The 13,741-nt window shown below is 40.5% G+C and overlaps 1 protein-coding gene across 22 annotated transcripts in view; it reads right to left on the bottom strand.

Annotated features, from left to right (window-relative positions):
• The window catches only part of NCKAP5 (NCK associated protein 5), a 930,794-nt gene that overhangs the window by 130,563 nt on the left and 786,490 nt on the right, over positions 1 to 13,741 (bottom strand). For 21 of the 22 annotated variants that reach the window (XM_053253151.1, XM_053253227.1, XM_053253143.1 and 18 more), the window contains 2 exons: positions 12,038 to 12,215; positions 4,386 to 4,464 (listed from right to left, as the gene is read on the bottom strand). In XM_053253151.1, coding sequence (XP_053109126.1) covers positions 4,386 to 4,464; positions 12,038 to 12,215 — 257 coding nt within the window. The remainder of the gene's footprint in view (positions 1 to 4,385; positions 4,465 to 12,037; positions 12,216 to 13,741) is intronic. The other variant, XM_053253159.1, reaches the window with a different exon arrangement.

The following is a 13,741-nucleotide window of genomic DNA, read 5'->3' on the forward strand; positions in this document are numbered from 1 at the left end:
GTATCACCCACATGCTTTTGTTCATAGATCAAATAATCCCAGAATTTTGTAAAACACAACAAGAAAACACCAGTTGCTAGAGATTAGTGATTGGGCAATATATACATTAGTATAGTACAACATAGATGTACTAAATAAACAAACTTCAGGTTTCAGTATGTGTCAATACTTACTTAGTCAACAGTTATAGAAATAAGAGTTGTTGCTGTAACTGCTACAGTTCTCAGAAAAAAATGGTATTCCGAAGTTGGCGGAAACCATAATCCTGGAAAGAGGCTGAAAATATCCCACTGTTGGCTGGCATGATTATGACACTGTTCCTTCAGTTCCTAGCTGATACCCAGGCGAATGATCCTTGTGCCAACACAACACATTGCACAAGTGTGGCATTAGTCTGGATGTCATCCACTGTTTCTAGTCTGAAGCTACTGAGCTGGAGTTGCACGCTCTCACATGCCTTTATTGATAGCTCTGTTGTCACCTGGGCCTGAATCCTGTCAGGGCTTTAAAGTGAGGATGCTGCAGTTTTTAAGGTGGGTGAAAGATGAGGACTCTCCTCATGCACTCCTGTTACTGAACTGGACTCTCACTATATCTCTCCTGTTTTTCTGAATCAATCTGTTGTCCACAAAACCTTCCTTGACACATCCTGCAAAGGACAGATTTTTGAAGGACAGACCCACTTCTCTTATAAGCTGCATGGGGGGAGGGGGAGAAAAGGATCACAATGATGCTTTTGTCATTTCTAAAATCACAGCTGATGACAAAATCAACCAAGTGGCAACTGTAAAGCAGTAGCTGGAGGATGTGAACAATGAAGTCATAATCATTGACCAGCCAAGGGCAAGGGTGTCAGCTGCCACTGTTGCCCAGCAAACACTGAAGTACATTTCTTTTAAAACTATAATTGCTACAGTATCAATTATAGTTCCAGTTGCAGCTAGTGGTTCCTAGGACTGGTTGGTGGGGAGGGCGCTAGGCAGGGCAGGTGAAGGTTGAAGCCACAGATAATGTTTTACCACAGAGCCCCTGGTGGCGCAGTGGTAAAACTGCCGCCCTGTAACCAGAAGGTTACAAGTTCGATCCTGACCAGGGGCTCAAGGTTGACTCAGCCTTCCATCCTTCCGAGGTCGGTAAAATGAGTACCCAGAATGTTGGGGGCAATATGCTAAAAATCATTGTAAACCGCTTAGAGAGCTTCGGCTATAGAGCGGTATATAAATGTAAGTGCTAGTGCTATTGCTATAATGAGAGCTGGAGCCAATTGTGGGCAGCTGCGGAGCCAGGACTAGGCGGGTGTCTTAGCAATAACTGGCAAAGTGCAGATCTGTAGCTAACAAGTGGGATCAAAATATAAACACACACACAAGGACACAAATCTCAATTGCTCAGAGAAATATGAAAAACATCATTTGTTCTATAGTGCTTAACAGGATTACAGTAGTGTGTACATTTATGTCTAACACGGCAGGATCAAAACACAAGCACACACAGGAAAAGAACTGCACAAGCCACAAGTAAAGCACAGACCAGCTACAAAAGGCTGCTTCTGTGGAGAGTAAATGTAGAATGCATTTGCATTCTGAAGTCGCCAGGGCAGCTCTGTCTGCCTGATTATTTTAAAAATGAATAATACTACTAATAAACAACAACAACAATAAGAAAACTCTGAGCCAGAGCGGTACAGTGGTTAGTGTGTTGGACTAGACTGGAGAAATCCAAGTTGAAATGCCCATTCAGTCATGAAACTCACTGGGTGACTTTGGGACATTTATCTCTTAGCATAACCTTCCTCATAGGGCTGCTGGAAAGATAAATGTGACCATGTGCACTACTCTGGGCTGGAGGAAGGAAATACAGACTATCCATGTAAAAGCAAATAAATCTAGATAAGCTACAGGTAAAACAGAGACTAGCTTAAAAAGTGGAGAACAAATGTATTCTTAAGTTACAAGGGCAGCTCTGCCTGCCTATTTAAAAAATGCACACATCCATAATAGACAAACTACAAGTTTTTCAATGATGCTTGATGCAGTTATGAACCATTTCCTGTAACTTAGAGGACACCATGGGAAGCAAAGGTGCATTGAGACACCCTATTTCATGCCTGCTGAACAGCTGGGTGCCTGCTTTGGGTGCCCAGCACTTGGTGCACATCCTAGCAAGCTCTCTCTCTCTCTCTCTCTCTCTCTCTCTCTCGAGAGAGAGATTTCTTCCTAAATCCTTGCCCAATGAACCATAACCCCCCAGTGGACATATTAATGTTACTGATACTGGCCACAATCCATATAAAAACCTTGTTAGCTCTCTGCATAGCAAATGGATTTTAGAAATTATTTTCCTTCCAATAGAATCTATTCCTTCTCTACACCATACCCACATGAAAAGCCACTGCTGCAATTATCCAAAAAGCAGGTTGGACTTAGAAATCCATGCATATGCCCTAAAATAACTTCCTGGTTTCTAATGGCAATTCCTAATCTAATTAGTCCAGTCTTACAGTTTGATGTTCCTTCCAATATTTTATGGAATGTCATTTTGGGAATGGGTCATAATGCTTTGCATATAAAACAGAGAGCAAGGGAGAGAAAGCAGAGGTTGCATTCCTCCTCTCTAAAGCAACATAAAGAAGCCAGCAAAAGACCAGACTTACCAGCAGCCAGCCAGCCTACCTGCTACCGTGTTTCCCCCAAAATAAGACAGTGTCTTATATTAATTTTAGCCCCCAAAAATGCACTGGGGCAATTAGCGGCACATCAGAAATTACTGCTAGGTCTTACTTTCGGGGTAGGTCTTACTTTCGGGGAAACAGGGTATCTAACCAAAATGGTGACTGGATTCTTCTGGGTAGCTAAATGAAAAAGACTTCCATACCCTCTGGGCACTCTGACTGGCTGCCTGAGGAGTCAATCAGCCTAGTACCTCTATGATTGATTTATAGGGGTGGCCTAAAACCGCTCACTTTGCAAAAATGAAAGTGAGCATGCTTATTGGCTCCTGTATTATTAATATTAATATTTTAAAGAGATCTGGGGCTTTTCATTTGTTCTTTGCTATCATCACCCACCTCCCAACTCTTAAAGCAGCAGCAGGCTGTAGGCAAGAACAGCAGGGAATAACAGAGAGATGCTGTAGGCACACATGGAGGCAAATACAACATGACTGACTGAGAAATTTAAGGTGAGCGCCACCCACTTCGCCCATAGATAAGATCCACCCCTATTAAATATGTAACTGGTACAATTATGGGAGTGACACAGAAATCTGAGGGTCTGAGAAATTTCCTATTGATCTGAAAGCAGCTTATAAATAATACATTCCAACACATTTTTTCCTATGCATAAGTCAAAAAGAAATATTCAAACCGCCAGCATTGTGCATCAGAACTGGGACCTGCCTTAATAGCTCTGTGACACCCTAGTCATATCCCTGATGTCAACCAGACTAAAAGTGAAAGTTTCTAATCTCTTCCATCAGGAAGAATGTATTAAATGAAAAAGGAAGAGTAGGAGACAACTGGATCATTTTTTGATTTGGCTTGTGGCTGTAACATTAAAGAACTTGAACTTGAACTGGATCATCTTACTTCCTATCACTGGCCGAAGTAACTGCCACAATATTTAGATTGAATAAACAGAGGTTTCAAATTAGTGATCCTCCATACCAGATTTGGAGGACTGAGAATATTCCACAGGTTTACGTACTCCTTCTTCCACCCGTCTCCCATGCCATTTCCCTCACCCTTTTTCTGGTTTGCCTAAACATTGACTTGCATGATGAAGTCTAAATTGGAAAACGTATAGCTAGTGCTAACCAAACTTGCCTTCAGCTTAGCACACTATGAGGCGGTTTACATGAGTAGCCCTACCTGGGCTTGCACAGCCCCAGGTAGCCCGAGTTTTTTGCCCTTCCATCCCAGTCTCCAGTTGTGTGCATTGTATTTTTTTTTGTTATTGCTAGCTTTGTGACCTTCAGTTGTTTTGGTTTTTGACCTGATAACTGTAAAGCAGGCTTTGCAGTGCAAATCACTATCAATCTCAAGTATCTGCTTGGATCTGTGGGTCTACATGTTACTGCATTCAACCTATTACACATAGAACTCTTAATAAAGTCAATTTGATTACTTGTCCTTTTGTAAAGCATTATCGGGAAGCATACAGCAAAGTATTAGAACATCCCCCATGAGCTGGGAGAATAAATACTAGTACAGACATTTGTAGGAGTTACTCATTTGTAGAAGTTATTTTTAAAACACATACATGGGGAATTTGAAACAACCCTACAGAGAATTAGGCATCTATTGATTTATACTGGTGTAAATGTACTTAAAAGCTGCAGAATGATGCATAGTTTAATAATGCATATGTTAATTGTGTTGTTTTTACCTATTAAATGGCTTTGACATGTTGAATCAGCGATGGTGCCTTCTCCATCCTCTTGCAAGCTTTCTGTTACCACTTTTGCCTGTGTTGCATATAAAGAAAAAACCCTTTAATGTAACCTCTTTCTAATAGCTCTTTTGAACAGCACAGACCCCAAACACATGTGATTTCATAATGTATCTGTTTTACTTTTATTATCTGTATTTTTACCTTTTTTTTACTCAGCTTAATGTAACATCCACGTAATACATATTAGGAATTTAGAGTATCTCTCACTCTAAGAAGAACTTTAGATTGGTTCTAAATGCTTTAATAAGAGCAATACTGTGCAACTGTCAAGAAAAATTAAGTACTGGAGAGGTATAATTCCTCAAGAGGAAACAGTCTCTGCTATGATTTATTTTAACAAGAATAAATAAATAATACTTGGGTCTTATGACCCTGTATTTATCTCTCTCCTGGAATATTCCCACTCATTTATAGTAAACAGTACAGTTAGCAAACCTAAGGTGTTAAATGTTCTCCATTCATCTTCTTTACCTCTGTCAAAAGACATCATATTATGATTATCAGCTGGGATATGATTATCAGCTGGGAATAAATGATTCTAAGCACAAAGTTAGCTGGAAAAGAAAGGGTTAAGCAGCCCCCCTCCAATGTTTATTGCCTCACTTACAAACTACCTACGCTGGATTTAAAAAAAAAAAACTGGGGGAAAATAACATGCAACTGGCCTATAAAGTCTAGTTTGACCCAAAGTGTCAAATTATGGAAAACTGAATTAGGACATAGACTTTAAGGCTGTTCTCACAAGCAGCCTAATCCAGGCTAGGGCAGCCCAGCCTGGGTTAGGCTGCTTGTGTGCAGTGCCCACCTAACCCTACTTGAGAGCCCGGCCTTTAGCCAAAGGTGCATCCTTCACCCTGGGATCATGTATGCTCTTGGGCTGCTTGCAGCCTGGATGCACACTGAGATTGGAGCCTAGAGTGCACAGGTCACAGAAGTATCCTCCAATGCATCTCACCATGGTGCACTGAGGGATATCCAGAGGGTGGGGAAATAAGTCCCGGCCTCAAACAATCCGTGCAGAGCAGTGCAGATTGTCTGGGAGCATGATGGCACACTAAAGACATGGAAGAGGGAGATCTGCCAAGACCCCCCACCTCGTCTGGGGGGAAGGTCCCGCCCACACAATTGTGTGAATGACCTCATAGAATTGTTATCATAGAACAGTATTGAGATCTATAACTGGCACACCTTAATGGTGGTTTAAATGTATTCTATCCTTCTTCTAGAGAAAGAGGCGGCTGTTGATCACACACACACACACACACACACACACACACACACACACACACACACACAAGCACTCATACTGTGCTAGGCTGAAAGTCTCTCAGTATCACCAGTGCTTTCTTGCCTACCACCAGCACTTCCTAATTCAGGCATTATTGTTACAAATATTTATAGTCCACATTTCAAAAACCACAAAAAGTTCTCAAAGCAAAAACTATGAGAAAATGTATCACTGGCTCAAAAAGGCTCACAATCTAAAACTCTCCTGCGAAGATGCTATTTTGTCAAATGTTGATTTAAAAGTATATGTAATCATAGAAAAACATGGATATTTCTATACACATGGCAGCATCCTAGGAAGAAATAATTGTTCTCCCACATTATATAAGCATGGCTGACTTCACTGAGTTCTAGGTTAAATCAGAATGTCTTCATTACAATGGTTAAATTATGGTGCAGAGTGGGGGGAGAGCAGGATCAAGTCCCCTTACCTTATATGACAGTTCCCTTGATTATAGTTTTTACAGTTTCCCCCCTCTGTAAAGCTATATGTGCATGACTTGACTAAAAAAGGGAAGTGTTCAGAGGAGGGGTTTGTGGATTTTATAAAAGGTCACGTGTGAATAGATAGATAGATAGATAGATGACTGTGCCATCAAGTCGAGTCGAGGTCAACTCCTGGCGACCATTGAGCCATGTCGTTTTCTGGGTAGAATACAGGCGTGGTTTACCATTGCCTTCTTCCCGCACAGTATGAGATGATGCCTTTGCGTTTGTCACTGAAGTGAGCATCCGCTTCCAGCACCTTCCTATATCGCGGCTGCCCGATACAGGTGACTACAAATATATATTTACTAGGCACAGTTTGGGAAGCACACCAGTGGAGATTCGAACACCATGACTGAAATGGGGAGTGGGAAGACCCAGCAAGTGTATTTCTTACTGTGCTGATTACAAAACGATTGGCCATTAGCTTAAAAATGGGGCTCCGCATCTGAGAAAATCTAGCAAAGTCTTTTGTAGTGCCTGCATACCCTTGCCAATGTGGATGTGTTCCATTGTTGCTAATGGAGTCTGCTTTTTTAAAAACCCAACACCTTACATACAAGTGCCAGGTAATGGCAGTCTCTCTCGTACAGAGCACACAGCCCAGAGATAAGTGTCTAAGTGATGGCATAATAGGACCCTAAGCCTTTAATTAGAACACTAAAAAAGAAGGTTTAATTCAATGGTATATAAAAGGGACACTTTTGAAAACCCATGTTGCGCTGCATTAAAAGGTAAAAAGCATCTCATTGTCATTGAGATGAAATGAAATACAGACATTCAGTACCAGGTTTTGAAGTGCAAGTGTTAGTTACTGGTTTGACCCTCATCTCTAAAGGCATTTTGCATTGTCAGGTACGGGGAAACAAGAAAGAACCAAATCATCCCAGCACCAAGCCTTTTGAAGAGGATGGTGCTGTTTTTCTCAAAGGCATTTATTTTTCTTTCTTAAGGAAAAAGAATGCACAATGGGAAATGCTACCACATGCTAGTGTTTCAATCATTGCTATCTCTAGTGAATTCTCTTCAATCTAATTCAAAGTAAGAAGCCAGCAAAGGGAGAAAAATACAGTAAGAACAGGAAATAAGATGCAGGGCCTATGCATTTAAAAAGATTAAGTTGTATACATTTAAAGGGCAAATTGAATTTCCCACAATTCTCTAGTCTTTTATTCTTTAAAAAAAAGATTTAAATGCATACATTATAGGCATTCATATTCGTTTATTCCAAATGGCCTAGACATGTTAATGCTAATTATTTCATTTACAGAATAACATTCCCCAAAATCCATGTTTTTAAAAAAAATCCTACAAAGATGAAGCCTATAACGTAATCCAATCTTCAGAAACAATGGCCTAATCACACTTTCATTTTCAGCTTTACAAAGTAGAGCTTGGTGAAGGAAAAGGTAATGCCTTTTTGGCGTGACTAATTTGTCCTTAGAAGTTAAAGAGAAAAATTAGCATTTCTTCATTATTTATGTATATTCTGAACAATCTTTGTACTTGCCTGATAAATGAAGTGTGTTTCTTGAAGATATACTTAAAGTCCTAAATGGCTATTATTGTTACATTTGCAAAGACTTCACAAAATGAGACAAAAACTTCTGCAAATTACTGTGCTATTAGACAATAATAAGAAAGTTAAAAAGAAACTGTAAAAGCAGCGAGCTTTTTTTTTTATACTTCTGTACAGTGAAGATATACCCTAAGCTGTCAGCACCATATTAAATGGGGCATAGTTAAATTGAGTGGCTGTGATAAGGGGCTCCGCTTTGCTATCAAAGTTCTAGATCAGCTGGATTGAATTTCCTGCATATTGCACATTTCCAGACTTTCATTCTCTCTCATTCCTTTCAGTGACATTACAAGGGCAGACTTAGATATGCTTATAATTTGTGGTTTTATAATGCAGGGGACATCTACATTTTCAAAGAACAGATGATACCACAGAAGCTACGGGCCCCAAAAAGGGGTGGAGGGGGGGAAATGGAAAAAGGGGAAAGTTCTCTAAAGCATATACATTCAGAACACAGTTTGAGAGACTTTTTTTTTTTTACAAATGACATTGTATACCCTCTAGTAAAGGCTTTATTTACATGAACATGCGTACAATTTGCCTGAAGTTGAAAGCAAGCCGGTGATACTTTAACCTTAAGCACCCTAAACATCAATACTCAACTAATAGGTTTTTATATTCCCATTGTGAAGGCTTCTGAGATTTGTTTTACCTTTGGAATATGTCCCTGAGAAATATCTAATTACTTCATATTACAAACTTCCTCACACACAACTGTGGCAAGCACAAGGTTTTAATTACTCACCTTTTCCAGAGAGCAATAAATACAGAACAATGCTTAGAAGGCGTCACTGTGTAATGGGGGTCCCTTAAGACTCACATGTGGAATTTGAAAGGGTTGTCAACATCTTAGTGTATAGAGTAACTAACAGATGCGATATCTGAGCTTTAAGAAACAGCAGAGTTTAAATGAAAACTCTTACCACCTGAATTGGGTAGAAAGCTACAAAGGGTTACACTGGACATGATATGAGAGACCCACAAATACAATATCACGGAAATTGTTAACGAGGTAATAATCAGGTGGCCTGATTCAGACTGAGACCACGGTGCTGGGTGGGGAGGGTGGTAGCTCTCCCATACCAGCCCCTCCCAAATTGATCTCTCTGCTGCTATGAGCACTTTAAACTTATATATCTTTGTGGGTTTCCTCACAAAGCAAATTACAAAAATGGTGGGGTGAAAAAGAGCTAGTCTCATATACCATTAAATATAAACACAGGAGACCTTAAAAACACAGGAGATACTATTCACAATTGCCTTCCTTATGTTCTAAAGAACAGTTCATGTTAACGGTCATTACAACATGCAATTACCCCGTAAGTTTTGAAATGACTTGAGTTACAGTAATCATAATATATGGCATAAAATACATCCATTGCTTTTAATGTAGTTAGTTCAAAATATACCTGGAGCAAAACCAACATTCATGGGAGTTTTGAAATGAATAAGGCATAAATGATGTTTACCAGATATCAGATACATAAGTGCTTCTGAAGTTTCTTTTGATCTACTACTACTGGAACTGCTCAATTTGAATATTATAGTGCAATTGGAATCCAATTAAAATTGTATAGAAGCTCCTAATCTATTGTCACTGTGAAATGTGATTATTTATCCACTGATTTGTCCTAAAGGATGACAAAAAGTCTCCAATTGCTCAATCTTCTGTGCAAATATAAATTAGCTCAAATTAAGGAAGTATGATTTTATTTATTTAAAATGCGTCTAGGCTCCCTTTTTATAAGGTCAAAGTGGCCTATAAAACATGAAAAAGATTAATAATAATAATAATAATTCTATACCACCCTATCATCTCTGGGTGGTAACAATAACTTTATAGCTGATATAATTATAATGAAATAAAATTATAGAATTAAAATCACAGTGGCTGACATCTAGTGGTGTGCATGGAACTGGGTATGGCGGTTCAGTTCGAATTCGAACCAAATTCGAGCTGAACCTCTGGTCCGCGAACCAGTTCAGTCAAACTGGCCAGTGGTCCAGTCTGTTCAGTTGAACCGTGTCGACCCAGTTCGAGGACTATGCTTGTAAAGGGGAATCTGGTGACGATTCCCCTTATAAGCAAAGGGGTCGGGGAATCCTTTAAAACCATTTTAAGGGTGGGTGGAGGAGGGGCGAGAGGGCACCTAACCAGCTTCAGCGGTTGCAGCTCCTCTAAACCCCACCAGCGTCCCCCCCCCAGCAGTGCGGGCCAGCAGCGGCCTGGTTCTGGCCTCTGCAGATATGTGGAGGTAACACAAATGGCCTCTGCACACCCGCGGAGGCTGGAACTTGGCTGCTGCCGGCCCACGTTGCTGGGGTTGGGGAAGGAGAATGCCAACGGTACTTAGAAGAGCTGCTGCCAAAGCCGGTAAGGTGCTATCTTGCCACCCCCCCCCCCCATACGCCCTTAGAACCCTTTTAAATGATTCCCCTACCCTTTTGCTTGTGAAGGGGGATCCTTATGGTGTAGTGGTTAGAGTGCTGGACTAGGACCGGGGAGACCTGAGTTCAAATCCCCATTCAGCCATGATACTAGCTGGGTGACTCTGGGCGAGTCACTTTTCTCTCAGCCTAACCTACTTCACAGGGTTGTTGTGAGGAGAAACTCAAGTATGTAGTACACTGCTCTGGGCTCCTTGGAGGAAGAGCGGGATATAAATGTAAAAAATAAATAAAAGATGCCCCTTTACAAGCACAGCCCTTGAACTGGGTTGAACCAGTCTATATGGGACTGGGACTGGTCGAGTTCAAACTTAGATCGGCCACCTTTTTTTTTTTAAAGCTGGTCCAGTTCAGACAGGGGCAGTTTGAATCGTACCCAGTTCGATTTGAACCAGTTCTGCCAACCCCTACCAACATCCAGACTAGTGCCATGCTTGTGCTGCTAACACTGTGCTGCTCTGGAGAGGCAGAAGGGGAATGGCAATTTTCGTCTCTCTCCCCTTCTTTCTGAAGCCCACTGTGACTCCCAAAAATATGTCCCCAAGGGCCTTCATAATGTTGCTCCACCAGCACTTTGTCAGCCAGTAAAAAATAATTACATATAATTCACAATAGAGATGATAGCCAAGAAGAAGAAAAACAAAAACGAGAGCTATATAATGGCTATAAGTAACAAGTATAAAGGTCCACTGGAATAAGTAACCCTTATAGCACTTCCTAAAAGTAGACAAGAATTTGCATCCTATCATTGGAACATAGGAGCTACCTTATACTGTGAATTAGGTTTATAAGTAACCCTAATTCACATTAGAGATTACTAGCTTTGTACCTAAGGACTAGGTTCTTCGAATGAATATTCCACAAGTAGTAGAGGTGGCTGTAAAGATAAAGATTGGATTTTGGAGCATGTGGATTAGAGTTACTTTTTGAAGACCAATTTCCACTTGAGAAAGACCTACATTGAAAAGAAGGTTACTGAGTCACCGTGGTAAATGTGTGGATTCATTTGTTTCACATTATATAAATCTCCACACTATGGACTTCATTATTCCTCTTATGCTATATATTTGTATCATTTCCACTTGTTTGTTTTGTCTTTTCTTAGATTGCAACTATTTTGATCTCACAGATCCCAATATGCTTTATCTTCTTGTTGTACTGGGTCAGACCATTGGTGCACCTAGCTCAGTATTGTATATACAGATTGGCAGTGGCTTTTCCAAGGTTGCAGGTAGGAGACTCTCAGTCCTATCTTGGAGATGCCAGGGAGGGAACTTGGAAACTTATGCAGATGCTCTTCCCAGAGCAGCCCCATCCCCTGAGAAGAATATCTTATGGTGCTCACACATGTCTCCCATTCAAATACAAACTAGGGCAGACCCTGCTTAGCAAAGGGGACAATCCATGTGAAAGTCCTGCTTCTAGCTATGAAATATTTTACCTCTCATTGTGAAGAAAAAGGAAGCAGGACCACATACTCTTCATACAGAGCACAACTGGTGAGGAGATTGAGATAGTGAGAGGAGATATCTAGGGGATGTGGGACTCAGGTCGGAAGGGATGTTGGGTGTAAAACCAGCACCTTGATTTGGGCTTGGAAACACAGGTAGCCAATTTGCAATTGTAAAACAGGCTGAATGTATTTGCACCATATGATGGTCGTGAGAATTCGTATAAGATTCCCTAATCGCACTTATCCGGTGTTGACATTAATCCATGCCTTGTGCCAGTGCGGGAACAGCAGGAATAAAGTAAATTCTGAAGGCAACAATGCCTTGCAGCTTACCAGTGTCTCGTTTGGTATTTCCATATCTGCCTTTGTTTTGCTGTTTTTCTTCTGGTTTCCTTGAGTGCTGATAGAGTTGCTGGGAAGAGAAGAGCCTTGGGAACTGCCCTTCGACACGCTCCTGTAGGAAACATTATTTGATCCACTTTCTGTCTGCTGGGCTGCTTTCTTATCAACTCTGCAGGTAGAAAGTGATTCCTCTGATAAATTACATTGCCCTTCTTCAATCACTCTACTTTCCCCATTCCTTTAATGTTTAACGTAACCTCTCTGTATTCTTTCTCCCTGTAGACCTTTGAGTGATAAATGTTTCTAACTAGCCATGATCAAATCTGTCACTTGCAATTTCAGGTACTATATCAATTTAGTCTTTCACACTTAATGATTTATTTTACATTTTCGATGACTGTGGGGCAAATTGGAAAACACTGTACAATTATTACTGAATATCTTTGTGGCTTAAGGTTAAGGGAGTTATAAATTTAATTAATTCTGGCTAGTTACTATATGCATTTACTCACAAACAAAAGGTAAATTTAAGATACGTTTTAAAAATACAGCCATTGCATTTCCCCCCTATTTTTTTATATACATTTTAAAATGTATTCATTTCAATAAGATTTACTATTCTTTAATTTCAGAGAGCACTGACCTGGTTAACAAACAACAGAAACAAACTATCAGAGCAGTCACGTGGCACAGCTTTTACTAAGATGTGCCATTCTAGAATGCAAGTGGTAGTAGGGAAGTTGCATGTTTGAACTCACACACATATTTCAAAAACCTCCTTGTCCACACAAAACTAGTGTGTTAGGGAAACATCTAGGCTTGAGTCTGGCTTCCTGGCAATAATTTGGTTTGGAAGTTGTTGCTGTATTTACTGTGGCTGAGCAATCAAACATGGGAGCCCACTCCTACATTTGAAATAGTCCAGTCCAGCAAAAACTACATCATGTGACTGTTCCAATTGTTTGTTTATGTTGAAAGTAACATGGATAAAATTACCATATTATGGCTATAATTAAACTCTTCAAAATAACTCATGCTGCTATGCACTAATCTAGGACCAAGGTCTAGAGAGAGGCATATAAGGAGAACTGTGGGTGGAGTGGAGCGGAGCACATGTCCAGATTTTTTTCCTGAAATAAAACTGCATGCTTACTGTAAGGTGCTCTTTAGTAGCCCACTTCAGACATTCAAGAAAAGTGCCATTGTACAGGTTGGAATATACCACACACACACACACACACACACACACACACACACACACACACCCCAGACATAACACTCATTGGCCCACCATGCAGCTCATACTTATAGGCATGTTTGTATAATGAAGGAACTCCTAATCTGTGCTGGCAGGCACTTCTGTGATCATGAGGTAGGAACGCCCTAGCCTCACGTTCATGGATACGGGGCTTTCCTGTTCATACAAGCATGCCTATAAGCGGGAGCTGCGTGGTGGGGCAGTGAGTGACAGGTCAGGGGCGGGACTTCTGATGCATTTGCACTGCGGGACTTTTCTTGAACATCTAAAGGAGGCACAGCAATTTACAAAAAAATCCTGTGATCTGCTATAGTAAACAGGGTAATAATTTTGTAAAGAAAAAGGGAAACATACTCTGCATATGCAAAGGTTTTGCTTGATTGTGCCATACAAAAACAGAATTCTATGATATTCATGTGGAAGAAACTTAGATTGAA

Source organism: Hemicordylus capensis, chromosome 1 (genome assembly GCF_027244095.1).
Source record: "Hemicordylus capensis ecotype Gifberg chromosome 1, rHemCap1.1.pri, whole genome shotgun sequence".
Classification (NCBI taxonomy): Eukaryota; Metazoa; Chordata; class Lepidosauria; order Squamata; family Cordylidae; genus Hemicordylus; species Hemicordylus capensis.